The following is a 14,422-nucleotide window of genomic DNA, read 5'->3' as shown; positions in this document are numbered from 1 at the left end:
AAAATTTGGTGGGGGGAATGTTTAAGCCAAATTTTGAATGTTTAGACGGTAAAGGGTGTTTCGAGAATAACGCGATAATAGTAGCGACAATATTAGAGGTAACTTTCGCGATGATAGTCGCGAAAATATTTAAAATGCAAAAAAAAAACCTAGCCCTCCTCTCTCTTCCCTCTCCAATTGATTTTGGACCTTCTCTCTACAAAAGGTAGTAAAAGACCGCCATAGTGTATCTCTAGCATAAACGTAAGAACCTTGTTACAAAAAGTCAAAGCCACAACACCAAAAGCATGTTTCCTGTATCAGAATGTGCACGTTGCACACACATCAATTTGATGCTCACAATGACCGAGTGTTCGAGAAAAATCATTTTCCCAAACATACAAAATTCCTTTCCTTGATTTTTTCAAGAGGAAATTTTTATAAGTTAGGTTATTTTTTCCGGTTTCTTTCTATTTTGGGATGGAATTTCTCCTTTTCCCCTTGCCCTCAACCACCGGCATTTTTGAAATTGAAAACGGCACGATATTAAGCTGAGACACACTTTTCTCGAACACTCACTTTTCTCGAACACTGCAATGACCTAAACTAGTACATCAAATATTCTTGCAGCATCACATTTGGATACCAATTTAAAATACTCTTGAGAAGGAATAACCGAACACGAACAATACTGAGCTATATATTATATAATTAGGCGCACCTGATCTCATGCTGGCTAAACATTACTCGGTGTTTGATTGTGCTCAAGTACATATCTCCACGCTCGAGATTCCGCTCTTCCTGAAAGCCCATCCAAACAGTTACAGCAACTTGCTAGAACCCTACCTAAGGTTTCCATTATCCGTGAGAAGGAAAGAAAGCTAATCCCATCAGTAATTGATTCGTTTGAATTGTTGGCAGACGTGCTGCGATGATCACCATTCGTTGTAACATTTGAATGGTTAACTGCACAGCGCTTGCGATGATCACCATTCGTTGTACCCTGGTTTTGTGCGCCTGTGTTGGCCGCTTGAGCATCCAAAGCTGTACTTTGGTTTCTCACTGTTTTGACTTGTATCTGGGTTTTGGATGTAGAACCTTCCGCTTTACGCATTTGACGAGAGGTGAGAGACGACGTGTGTGGCGAGCATCCATCGTTGAAAATCATCAATTCCCCCCCCCTGCGGCTACCTCCTATATCACGTCTACAATATTTGGGTCTCTGGTTCGCAATATTGTTGCTTTCCTTTTCATGCTCAAAGCACTCGATGTGCTCCCGCTTCTTCTCTATCTGCACATCTATGTCCAAGAAGAGCCTTTCCTCCTCATACTCACGCCGAGCCTTAAAGCCTAGTGCTTCTTTTCTACAAGACTCTAATTTCCTGCAAGACGCCATTTCTTCGTTCACAGCCCTTATATGCTCAGCCCCTAACCCCGCTTCACAATATAGAGTGTCTGACAACAAGTTGTTTTGGTTCTTCTCTGCCTCCTCAAGCTGTGTGGTCAGATCATCAAGTGTGATTTCTTGCGGCCCGAACATCAATATCTCACAAGGTTTTAAACAAACTTCTTTGAGAAGAAGCTCATTACCCACTTGTTTATGGGGGACATTAACTGCGACATCAACGGCATCATGGGGCTCTGTCTCATGTACAGCATCATGTGGAACACCTACCACATCAGTTTTTTCGTGCGGATCAACATCGGCTGGAGCTTCTTCTTTATACTTTCCACAAGTATCAGGGACCTCGTGGTGTGCATGTGGTAGTATCTCTGCCGCTAGTTCCTCTTTATCTTGTACACCCCTGACCATGACCGAAGGTGGCTCAACCTCTGCAGTTTCCTTCTCTTGCTTGGATTCTTGTTGTATCGACTCCGAGGCAGCTTCCTTAATCACGTCACGGATATTGTCACCTGAGTACTTCTCAATGGGGATCACATTATCTTCTCCATGATCCCGATTTCCATGTGGCGCATTCTCTTTGACAACAGCCGTTGCATTGACACTCAAAATATGGACTTGATCAAAACCATTGTCACACACAGTACCATCAATCCCAGTATCTGCGTCATCAGAAATGTACCGCGCTTGATCAACATCCCCTTCAAGAGATCCTTCACCTGGAAAAGTTGCACTGCTCACATCACCACCAAGTTCTTCCAGCTCTTGCAGCTTGTCAACATCGCGTGTAAGAACAGCATCAGAATCATAAAAACTGACATCACCGGCATACCCATCAATATCACCACTGCTTTTATCAGTACAATCATATTGTAGCGCGGAAACCACATCCCCACCATCACCATCACCATCACTGATATTGGCATCATATTGGTTAGAGACGTCACCATAAGCAGCATTGTCAATAGAACCAATGATTTGCTCTGCATCGCCATCACCATTGCTTTTATCAAAATCATGGAATTCGAATGAACCTTCACCATCAATATTGCGAGTAGAACCAAAGCTTGGTGGTGCATCATCACCATAGATTGATCTCAAAGCATGCAGCCAGCCATCCCGCTCGATGGAAACAGTAACCTCGTCTCCTTCAAACACAAATCCTTCACTGTCAGAGGATGCGGGACTCTCCAAGGCACGTGCAGCCTCAGCAGTTGCCTTGTTTGGCGCTGGACCCACCTTCGACCTTCTTGCAGTGTGGCCTGTCTGTGTAGCGCGATCATCATCGCTACTATCTGATGCGGAGGAAATCGAATGAGAAACGATGGTCCACTGGTCTTCAATAGCTGGAGCGGCCATAGCCAAGTTGCTCTCTCGCTCTCTCTCTCTCTCTCTCTCTCTCTTCTACTCCTCTCTGTGTCTCGCTCAATATGGCAGCCTTTGACACACACACCCTCTCAATTTAGCAGCGCTATAGAAAGCTCTGAAAAGCGACACTCAATTTTGGCGGCCTACTTACTTTTTTAAGTGTTCTTGCTTTTCTATTTCAAATAATTACTTGGTGATTTATTTTTACGGTGAGCCAAAGCTCCGTTTCTCCAACTAAGGACAATGCTGACCATAGATCTCTATCGATAGCGACCATAGAGAAAGGAAAAAAAATCTCTATCAACGGCCGCTTTTCCTTAAGAGCTTTGGATTCCGCTTTTCAGTCAACTTTTCCGCGCTGATTCTGATTCTGGCCTGCGACCACTTTTAATTCTCCATTCCCATGAGATTTCTCAACGCGAAGAAGGTGGTGACAAGGTGATTGTCACGGAGCGTTGGGCGCAGAAAACAAGAAGGATGATGAGGCGATATCATGGTCGAAGGCTTGCTGGAGAAGATGAGGAAGGTAGTGGTGGCTCGAACCCACAACCAGTATGTGTTGCCCCTGCTGCAAGAAACGGAGCTTGACAAGGTGGTGAATGGCTAGGTGGCGAAGAGGGCATCTTTGCATAAGAAAAAGAACATCGGTTATGTGGCTTGCACCACATCAACCTCGCCAACATCATCGACGTCATCAACATCCAATATGACATACCAAGAGAAGGTGGAAGCATCAAATCGAAAGGCGTAGGAGCAGGCAATGAATATTAAGACACTATGAAACTTTCAAAACGTTTATCGCGGCCCTTTACCGCATTTTGCAGAGAGAGAGAGAGAGAGAGAGAGAGAGAGAGAGAGAGAGCAAAATGGGGTGGCCAAAGGGGAAAGAGGAGAGGGGGAAGTTTTTTTTTTGTAAATTAAATATTACCTCATATATTATCGCGCATATCACCGCGTCTATTACCGCACATATTATTGTGCAAATTTTAAAAAGGAAGAGAGCGCGGTATGTTGCGTCCCTTCTACTCTTATCGCCATCGTACCTGCAACCGTATTCTCTCTTTGATCTCTCGCTCTCAAACCTCACACTCCTCTCTCTCTCTCTCTCCACACGGGCGCGCGCTCGCGCACACACACACATGCTAATTTATCTCTACGTTAATACTAATTTATGATTAATTGATTAATGATAAATTAGTATTAACATAGATTTATCTCTACGTTAGTATTAACATCTGTTTAACACTGTTGACCGCTGGGTCAACAACACAACATAACTCAAGTTTCATACCAAAGTCTTATCTTTTGAGAGTTATAAAATGCTGCGGATTATGGCTATAAATGTCATTTGTAATGAGTAGTTATTCTAGTTTCAGAAGCCGGGGTGCAATGGCACTTCCAGATTGTAAATACAAAGCCATTTGACCCTTTCAACCCCATTTTTGGTTAAACCTAAGGTAGCCTTAGTATATAAGGTACCTAGGTCATTTTGTAAAGAGGACTTAATCATAATCAAAGTTTTAGCGCTGCGGTTTACTGTGTGTGAGAGAGAAAGAGAGTGAGTGTGAGCTTCATCCTCCCGCTACGCCCGGCTCGCTCAGCACATTGGAGATCCGACTGCACCATTGTTGTAGGCTCGAGGAGAGCTACGCGACAACGCCAAGCATTCCACGCGAGACGAAGCGCACACGCCGACACATCTACGAGCTATTTGTGGCCCTAAGTGTATCAAACGATGTCTGTTTTCTGCGTGCTAGTAGTCTATAGAATCGTGGCGACGTAAGCTACGCATAGGTATTCATAAATTTCAGTTTCGGACACTTTCAAAATTCAGCTCTGTCATCCTACGCGTTTTCCGCAGATGGGTTTAGAGTGAGGGTTTTGAGTGTAGAAGCTTAGGCACAAGCGTATCATAGTGAGGGGATGGTGTTCCTTAAGTTTCGTAGGAATCTGGCATGATTAGGTGAGTTACCTTCTGTATGTGTGTATGTGGCTAGGTGGTGTAGTTGAGAGCAGTGAGGTTCTTGATTGTGGTTTAGTTGGCCTTCCTGAGTGTTGTATGTGTAGGATGGTCTCAGCCTGACAAGCTTAAGAGATTTCCTCTGTGTGCCTATCGTGTCATCTGTGTCCTGGATTGACATTATGTTGATCTAGGTAGTGTTTGCATGCACTTCATGGGTGTGTGAGTCACTCCCGTCCAACATTGGCGCCGCTGCCGGGGACACAAGGACCTAAGTAGGTTTCCTACTAACACTCGTGTGATGGTTTCTTGATTTAGTTTTGACTAAAGAAAGCATTTTTCTTAAGTGGATCCAGAAGAGGATATCCCGTGATCAAGTGGATAGCCAGGAAGAGTGTGTCTTGCCGAGGGTCTGTGACTAGATAAGTTTAGTTAGGATCTGTGGATTAGAGTAGTTGTTGGTGGTCAAGTGATTTGTGAGGTGATAAAAGCGTTTACTAGTCCGTGTGTGGCAGTGAAGCGTTTTTCTACTCATAGATGCAAAACCCCATATGATTTGTAGGAGTAGCTTTAGGTAAGTGATCGGATTCTGATCTAGAGCTATTCAGCATTGAATTATTTGCTAAAGTGCTTGATTGCATTTGAAATCACGAAAAAGTGTGCTTTTGAGGATAAAAATGCATTAAACAAGCTTTTGTGGATATTTTTGTATGACTGATTGATGTTGTGCATATAAAAGAGCATTTGCAAGGGTTCTGTGAAGAAAACCTGCAATTCTGTAAACATAGACATCCTACGCGTAGGATGTCTCAAGGGGGTTTTGGAGACCAAATTTGAAAATTCTGACTGCACCAGTGTGTTCAGAAGGGGGGGTTTACCCTAAGTATACATTGAAACTAAAGTTTTGACCAACTTTTGACACCCAAAAGACCAAAGACGGAGTGTCAAAAACGCGAAAACAAGAAACTTAAGATTCTGAGCACAATTTTACATAAAAACTGGTAGGAATGCTTGAAAAGTAGTGCTCAAGACTTGGGGAGGCTTGTGGATGAATTCTGCCAAAAATTTCATCAGTAGACATCCTACGCGTAGGATGTCTCCAGGGCACTTTTGGTAAGGAATTTGGGAAAAGTGAGGTTACCAGTGGGTTCAGAGGGTAGGTTTTACCCTAGTTACATATTGACTTGGGTGTTTTTTCCTATTTTTCACTACAAGAGGTTATTCATATTAGCGACGCTCACACAGCGACGCTCAAAAAAAAAATTCCCGGCGTCGCTATGAGCGTCGCAAATTTACTTGTAAATTTGCGACGCTCATAGCGACGCCGGCTGGGCTAAAAAAATAACAGAGAGTGCCCAAAAACTCAGATCTCAGATCTGAGTTTTTCGGCGCCCTCAAGCAAGGAGCAGGTAACGCTCTCCCTCTCTCTCTCTCTCTCTCTCTTTCTTCTCCACACACACACACACACACACACACACACACACACACACGAGGAGAGGAAGGAGAGCCAAGTATGCTCCTTCCCTCTCCTCACTCTCATGTTCCCTTCCCCTCTTTCTCTCTCCCTCTCTCTCTCTCTCACACACACACACACATAGTGTTTTTGAGAGAGAGGGAGAGAGAGAGAAAGAGAAAGAGTACAAACATAAACAAAAATGCACACACACATACATAAACAAAGAATGCACACACACATTGAGAGAGGAAAAGAGAGAGAGAGCATGCATAAACAAAAAACGCACACATTGAGAGAGGAAAAGAGAGAGAGAACATGCATAAACAAAAAACGCACACATTGAGAGAGGAAAAGAGAGAGAAAACATGCATAAACAAAAAAACGCACACACATTGAGAGAGAAAGAGAGAGAAACTAATTTAACGTCGTAGGAAACTAATTAAAATTAAAAGACCTAAAGATCTAGCCGACGAGGAGTTGAACTCAAGACCTATTATTCAAGAGGGAAATGGCATAACCAATCTATCATACTTGGCATGGGTGATAGAAAGGTTATACCATTTATCTCTTTTTATTGGCACACACATCCACACACGCGCACACACACAAGAAGAAGAGAGTTATAACGTCGTAGGAAACTATCCTAAAAGACATTAAAGATTAGGTTAGATGTAGACTTACGTTAAATACGATTTAGGTTTATTTAAGTTAAATTAGATTAGATTTAGGTTTATTTTTAGTTAGATTTATGTTTATTTACGCTAGATTTAGATTTACGTTATATTAGATTAGATTTAGGTCTCCATAGACTGCGATGCCTGCATGAAGCGGGTGAAGAAAGCCCTCAATGGAATATAGGGTATTGCTGCCTTCACTCATGGTAGGCTCCGTCGATCCAAAAGTACTGGTGAAATGTCTTCAGAAGATAGGGAAGAAGGTGGATCTTCAGGGCGGCAAGAGTCACTACATCCCCGACAATGACCATCTAAACAACCTCTAGTCATTCAACAGCAACTTCAAAGTTAGTAACAAGAGCAAGAACGGTCCAAAGGGCCAATTGCTGTCGCCAAATGTGGATGGAGATGAGATAGCGTCACCGCCGGAAGTTAACTCTCACATCTTTAGTGATGAGAATGCCAACTCTTGCCGAGTTATGTGAAAAATTATGTGTTAAATCAATTTTAAGGTTCTTATAATCCCTCACTACAAGAGGCTATTCATATTAGCGACGCTCACACAGCGACGCTCAAAAAAAAAATTCCCGGCGTCACTATAAGCGTCGCTATGAGCGTCGCAAATTTACTTGTAAATTTGCGACGCTCATAGCGACGCCGACTGGGCTAAAAAAATAACAGAGAGCGCCCAAAAACTCAGATCTCAGATCTGAGTTTTTCGGCGCCCTCAAGCAAGGAGCAGGTAATGCTCTCCCTCTCTCTCTCTCTCTCTCTCTCTCTCTCTCTCTCTCTCTCTCTCTCTTTCTTCTCCACACACACACACACACACACGAGGAGAGGAAGGAGAGCCAGGTATGCTCCTTCCCTCTCCTCACTCTCATGTTCCCTTCCCCTCTTTCTCTCTCCCTCTCTCTCTCTCTCACACACACACATAGTGTTTTTGAGAGAGAGAGAGAGAGAGAGAGAGAGAGAGAGAGAGAGAGAGAGAGCGATAGTACAAACATAAACAAAAACGCACACGCACATACATAAACAAAGAATGCACACACACATTGAGAGAGGAAAAGAGAGAGAGAGAGAGAGCATGCATAAACAAAAAACGCACACATTGAGAGAGGAAAAGAGAGAGAGAACATGCATAAACAAAAAACGCACACATTGAGAGAGGAAAAGAGAGAGAAAACATGCATAAACAAAAAAACGCACACACATTGAGAGAGAAAGAGAGAGAAACTAATTTAACGTCGTAGGAAACTAATTAAAATTAAAAGACCTAAAGATCTAGCCGACGAGGAGTTGAACTCAAGACCTATTATTCAAGAGGGAAATGGCATAACCAATCTATCATACTTGGCATGGGTGATAGAAAGGTTATACCATTTATCTCTTTTTATTGGCACACACATCCACACACGCGCACACATACAAGAAGGTATTGCTGCCTTCACTCATGGTGGGCTCCGTCGATCCAAAAGTACTGGTGAAATGTCTTCAGAAGATAGGGAAGAAGGTGGATCTTTAGGGCGGCAAGAGTCACTACATCCCCGACACAATGACCATCTAGACAACCTCTAGTCATTCAACAGCAACTTCAAAGTTAGTAACAAGAGCAAGAACGGTCTAAAGGGCCAATTGCTGTCGTCAGATGTGGATGGAGATGAGGTAGCGTCACCGCCAGAAGTTAACTCTCACATCTTTAGTGATGAGAATGCCAACTCTTGCCGAGTTATGTGAAAAATTATGTGTTAAATCAGTTTTAAGGTTCTTATAATCCCTGTTAGTTTAGTTCTTTGTTTTTAATATAACATAATTTACGTTAGATTTAGATTTATGTTATATTAGATTAGACTTAGGTTTATTTAGGTTTACCCACACACACACACACACAAGAAGAAGAGAGTTTTAACGTCGTAGGAAACTATCCCAAAAGACGTTAAAGATTAGGTTAGATGTAGACTTACGTTAAATTAGATTTAGGTTTATTTTTAGTTAGATTTACGTTTATTTAGATTTACGCTTATTTACGTTAGATCGAGTCCACGCAAGAATTACTTACGGTTTAGGGTTTAGAGTTAGACGAACAGTGAAAAGATCTACTGTGAAAAGATGTTAAGATGCTGTGAAGTGCTACAGCTAGAGAAGAGGCAAAGGGGTTTTTTCCACTACATGCAGTATCATGTAGATGTGGGTCTGTAGATTTCTTGTACCCACAAATATAGGTATTGACCAATAAAGACGAGGTTCTGATCTCCGTGCACCTCTAGACCGAGGTGTGCGGGGATTGGACATGACTAGAGAGAGAGAGAGAGAGAGAGAGAGAGAGAGAGAGAGAGAGATAAGACGAAGAATGCCAATAGAATATTAAATTTGTTGTCCAGGTTATAAGATTTTTATCCTCATTATGAGTAGTGACGAGGATGTGGGACCGTCCAACCAAAACACCTATCTCTCAACGAGGGTCTTATGTCCTTGTAATCAATGCAAGCATGCTGTGCGACGGACAAGACGTGTTTCTTTGCAGCACGTTCGCAAATTTGGCGAGTTCGATCCATCTATTATAGATCGAGTTGTTGCCAATTATAACTCGTCGGACTCTGACGCTGGCCAACAAGCAGCAATCTTGCAACCCAATAGACGTGTTCGTAGGCGCTTTGGTCAAGCAGCATATGTGAGGCCACAAGATGTAGCCTCTAACAGCTTGGGGGATGATCATGCAGAGCACATTCCCAACGAGGCAATGTTTGAGCCCGAGATTGATGAAATGATCGAGACGATCATGGATTCAGAAAGGCTTATCTATGATGATATGAAAAGTGAAGCCGATACGCCATTGTATAATGGAGCACGTATGTCTAGATTGAAAGCACTCCTGGTTCTTCTCAACATGCAGGCAAAGTTTGGATGGAGTGACACTAGCGTCACAGCGCTTTTCAGGTGATCTATTACAATTAGTTTACTTTAATAAAACTCTAAATGTATAATGATCTGATAGATTTTTACACGACTGTATCGTATTTTTATGTTGTGTAGATTGCTTAAAGAGCACATACTACCAGCTGACAATGTGATGCCAGATTCCCGAGATGAAGCAAGAAAGATTTTGCGAAACTTGGGGATGGATTACAATTCTATCCACGCTTGTCCTAATGACTGCATTCTTTTCAGAGGGGAATACATAGACATGGAGAAGTGTCCGAAATGTGATTCCGAAAGATATCGAGTAGATCTCCACGGGACAAAAATTCCACAAAAGGTTTTGCGACATTTTCCTCTGCTTCCTCGCATCAAGCATTTCTTCGAATGTAAGTCCATGGCCGCCCTAGCATCATGGCATGAGGAGAATAAATCTTCGGATGGTGTGCTACGAATTCCTGCAGATTGCGCAGCCTGGAAACATATAGATGGAACATGGTCGGATTTTGCCAGGGAAGCTCGAAATTTGCGCTTAGGCCTGGCTATGGATGGCGTAAATCCATTTGGTCAAAGATCAACATCTTACAATGTATGGCCCGTTGTCATCGTCAACTACAACATTCCCTTGTGGTTGACTACGAAGAAGGGGCACCTATGGCTAAGCTTGATTGTGCCAAGGCGATATAAAGTGGAGAATATGGATGTGTATCTTCGTCCACTATTGGAAGAGCTACAACAATTGTGGATTGGCATAGAGGTGGTGGATATGAGCCGACACACAAGACGACGGAATGCTTTGATCAGAGGCATTCTAATGTGGACTATGCATGACTATCCCGGGCTAACAGAATGCTCAGGTGATCTATTGACACTCCTCACTCAGACACTGTAAATCTTGTTTTTTCCCATAGTTGATCTATTATCATGTGTATACATGCAGGGCTTCAAACAAGCGGATACAGAGCATGTGTCACATGTGGACCTAGACTGAATGCACGTAGGGCGCCCTCACTGAAGAAGCAAATCTACGAAGGTCATCAAGCATATCTTCCAGAGAATCATGTGTTACGCGACGGCTTTTTGGGAAGAGAGCCACCAAGGATGTCTGCACAAGCATGGTTAGAGCAGAAGGAGATGTGAGATGACGGATTGCCTCCAGGGATGAAGAGACTATCTCTATGGTACGAGTTACCATACTGGCCCCGACTCATGATCAATCACTTGCTCGATCCAATGCACATATTCAAGAATGTGGTTAATCTACTATGGGACCATCTGACCGGCAAGAAAGATACTTTGGGAGCCAGAGTTGACCTTAGAAATGTGGATCGTATGGAGCAATATTGGCCGCAAACAGCGTCTGATGGATCGATAAAACTCCCTAAAGCACCATGGATTTTCACAGGAGCCCAAGAACGCAAAGTAAAAGAGACCATTCGATCTTTGCGGACCCCCACTGGCGTAATGCACTCGCTCCGAACGTGTTTTACTAAAGAAGGAAAGCTTACCGGTTTGAAGTCACACGATTGGCATAAAATGTGTCAGGTACGTTCATAGTGGACTTTAATATCATTGCATAAAATGTGGACTTTAATATCATTGCTGCACATACTTTACAGTTTATTTTACCGGTTGCCATTGAGGGATGTTTGTCTCTCGACATCCGTAACACAATCTACAAACTTGCAAAGCTGGTGCAATGGATCTCACAAAAGGAGATCAACGTAGACTCCATACCATTCGCCAAACTAAATGCTGCGGAGCTTGTGTGCATGTTTGAGAAACATTTTCCTACTACCATGCTAACCATTCAGGTGCATCTTCTTGTTCACATAGTTGATGAGGTGGAAATAGCTGACACAGTTCATTCCAGATGGATGTTCTTCTTAGAACGTTTCATGAAAACGCTTAAGGGATATGTGCGTCAAAAGGCACGTCTGGAGGGTAGCATGGCAGAAGGTTGGTTGGTATCAGAGTCCCTAGTGTACATTGGAGAGTGGCTAGACGGATTTGATAAAGCCCGGGACACGCTATGGCGAACCATAGATGATGAGCGCATATCTGGATTGTCATGTGCAATCTCGGTGTTGAGAAGAAGATGACGGAAGATCTAGAGGCTAAAATCAACCGATTTTGCATGCTTCACAATCCAGTGATGCAAAAGTGGATTTCACAATATGAGGATGCAAAGCAAGAGCGACAAAGGGCACGAATCGAGTGGAGACGTGGAAGACGACCACCGATGCACTATCCGACGGTTCTGGAGAGCCTACCAACATTCATGAGCTTAAGATGGTTGCACAACCAATTGAAAAGCGCACAACAATGCGGTGAAGAAGTAACTGAGGAAGAGTGGGAGTACTCTCGGGGTTGCGCGACCAAGGTAAGTTTGCAATGTACGACTAGCTAGTGACTTTATTTCTAAACGTTTGAACGGCCACTCATAATCTTTGTTCGTTGTAGTATAATTCATACACAGCAGCATGGTGTAAAGGTCGACATTTTAGGGTGGAACGGATCGACAAAAAGCGTTTTACTCAAGATTGTGGAATCATGGCAAAATTTGAACAGTCTAGTCGACGACGTTCCTCTGATGCAGATCCTGTGGTGGCGGAACTCACTTACTTCGGCACGCTACAAGAGATTTTGAGGATCGATTACAGAGGATTTTTTGTCGACTTGTTCGACGTGCAATGGTTCAAGATAATCATGGAGGGTCACAACGCTACTGTGCATAGAGGAGAGTCTGGTTTTCTTGAGGTGGATTCTACTAAGAAATGGACTGACCTAAGAGACACTTTCGTACTACCCGAGCATTGTGAACAAGTAAGTATGTAAATAGTTAACATCCCCCTTTTACAAGTTATGTGCTTGAAAGCTCTCATGTAAGTTATGTGGCTCTGGCAGGTAATATTTCATCCTACAAAGTCTACATCAAACTGGTGGTACGTCATAGAGGTAGCCCCTCGTAGTGCAAGGACGTATGAAGGCTACCATGTGCCAATCACAACGGCATCAATGGAGGAGATCAGAGAAGATGCTCAATTAGAAGCCGCTGCGGTGGTGCCAGACGAGCATCAAGATGCTACTACTCTATATGGGGTGCATGCAGAGGAGCTACAAAATGAAACAGAGGATATGTGTTTAAACGGAGAGATCTATATAGATATAGGAAGTTATGCTGAGTTATGCGAGGATGAGAGAGAGATCTCTTAAAGCCACAAATATTGTATTTGAACAATTTTGCTCCGTGTTGTAAAAGCTCTGGCTCTCTAAGTACCTTCCATGGTGTATAACGCTCTTTTCTACTCGCGCTCACATCTTTTGATTGAAAATTCTGAGTTTTCGACTTGCCTCTTCTATCACTCAATTCATTGCGTCATTGTATTTATATGCGTCATTACATCATTGTATTTAATGGTCTTTGCGTCATTGTCTACTCTATTCATTCAATATTAAGTTTAAATATTCGTGTGTTTAATGCAGGTATGGATGATGAGGAGTTTCTTTCTTCTTTGTCACCGCAACAGAGACAGTGGTACGTGGAGCATCATCGCTCTGGCACATCATCGCGCGTTCCTACTCCATCCGCATCTCCCTCTCTTTCGGAGCATTCGGGGCGCTCTGAAGCTTCGGCGTCGACGAGACGATCTTCACACTCGTCTAGACACCGGCGCTCTATTGGTGGCGGTGGCGGTTGTTGTGGGGATTCCGCCGCCGATGCCTCCACACCGCCTCGTGTTCGATGAGGCTCTTTACCCTCCCCTTCTTTGCCCGCCCCCACACCAGCCACAGCATCGCCATCTACGCCAAGTTTTGCGCGGCTGACTGTTCCTAGCAGCTACACACCTCTACCTACTCTGCCAGGAGCCACCCCACTCGACACTCCTCGCTTTGGGGCCCAGACGCCGGTGGAGACACCTGACGTCCGTACCCCCATCGACACGCCGCTAGAGACCCCTGCCGGGACACCCAAGTTCACGCGTCACCGGCCAGAGGGCTTGCCTTACTCCGTCGACTTCAGCGGTGGCATCATCATGGATGATGACGGCAAGAAGGTGATCTCGCGGTCTTTGCTCTCAGCTGTTTAGACACTACATACTAAACAAATGGAGTGAAGTACCAAGTGATTTAAAAAACAGAGTCATCAGCATACTTCATGATGAGTTTCCCGTTCCAACACGGGATCAGCGCTTCAATGAAGACCTGATGAAGATTCGAATGCGCGAATACTGCAAACACAAGCGTTCCGAAGTGCAAAAAGCAATCAAGCATGGGTGGAACAGGCCAGATTGGCTGGCCAAAGAATATTGGAAGAATGCGAAGAAAGCGGCGCGCGAGAATCCCGACAAGTGGAAGCAACAAAATGATGCAGCCAGAGCGCGAGTAGAGGCAGGGAGCTCGCACCACTTGGGGAGCGGTGGATGGGCATCATTTGAGGCCGATTTTGTAAGTGTTTTCGCATTGCTCTTTATGTTCGATAGTTTAGGGTTTATGAGTTTTTTAATTCTAACATAATGAAATCTTTGTATGTTTTGACAGTGGTCGATGACAGGACGTGATCCCACACCGTACGAGCGTGAGTACGCAGGCAGGAAGGGCTTAAACGCCCTGATGGACATCCTCAGTTCTCGCAGCGGCATGGTTAGTATTAGGGTTTACTCTTTTCT

General features: G+C 43.8%; 1 protein-coding gene across 1 annotated transcript; it reads right to left on the bottom strand.

Moving 5' to 3' along the window:
- Positions 1-206: 206 nt before the first annotated feature.
- Positions 207-2,812, bottom strand: LOC147448122 (uncharacterized). Its single transcript, XM_086524495.1, has one exon. The coding sequence runs from the start codon at positions 2,738-2,740 to the stop codon at positions 716-718; it is 2,025 nt and encodes a 674-aa protein (XP_086380621.1). The 5' UTR covers positions 2,741-2,812; the 3' UTR covers positions 207-715.
- Between the last annotated feature and the right edge of the window lie 11,610 nt (positions 2,813-14,422).

This window comes from Adiantum capillus-veneris, chromosome 11, assembly GCF_014529385.1.
Source record: "Adiantum capillus-veneris isolate H3 chromosome 11, ASM1452938v2, whole genome shotgun sequence".
Lineage (NCBI taxonomy): Eukaryota > Viridiplantae > Streptophyta > Polypodiopsida > Polypodiales > Pteridaceae > Adiantum > Adiantum capillus-veneris.
The sequence above is the reverse complement of the archived record's forward strand: the minus strand, read 5'-3'. Positions and strand labels throughout refer to the sequence as shown.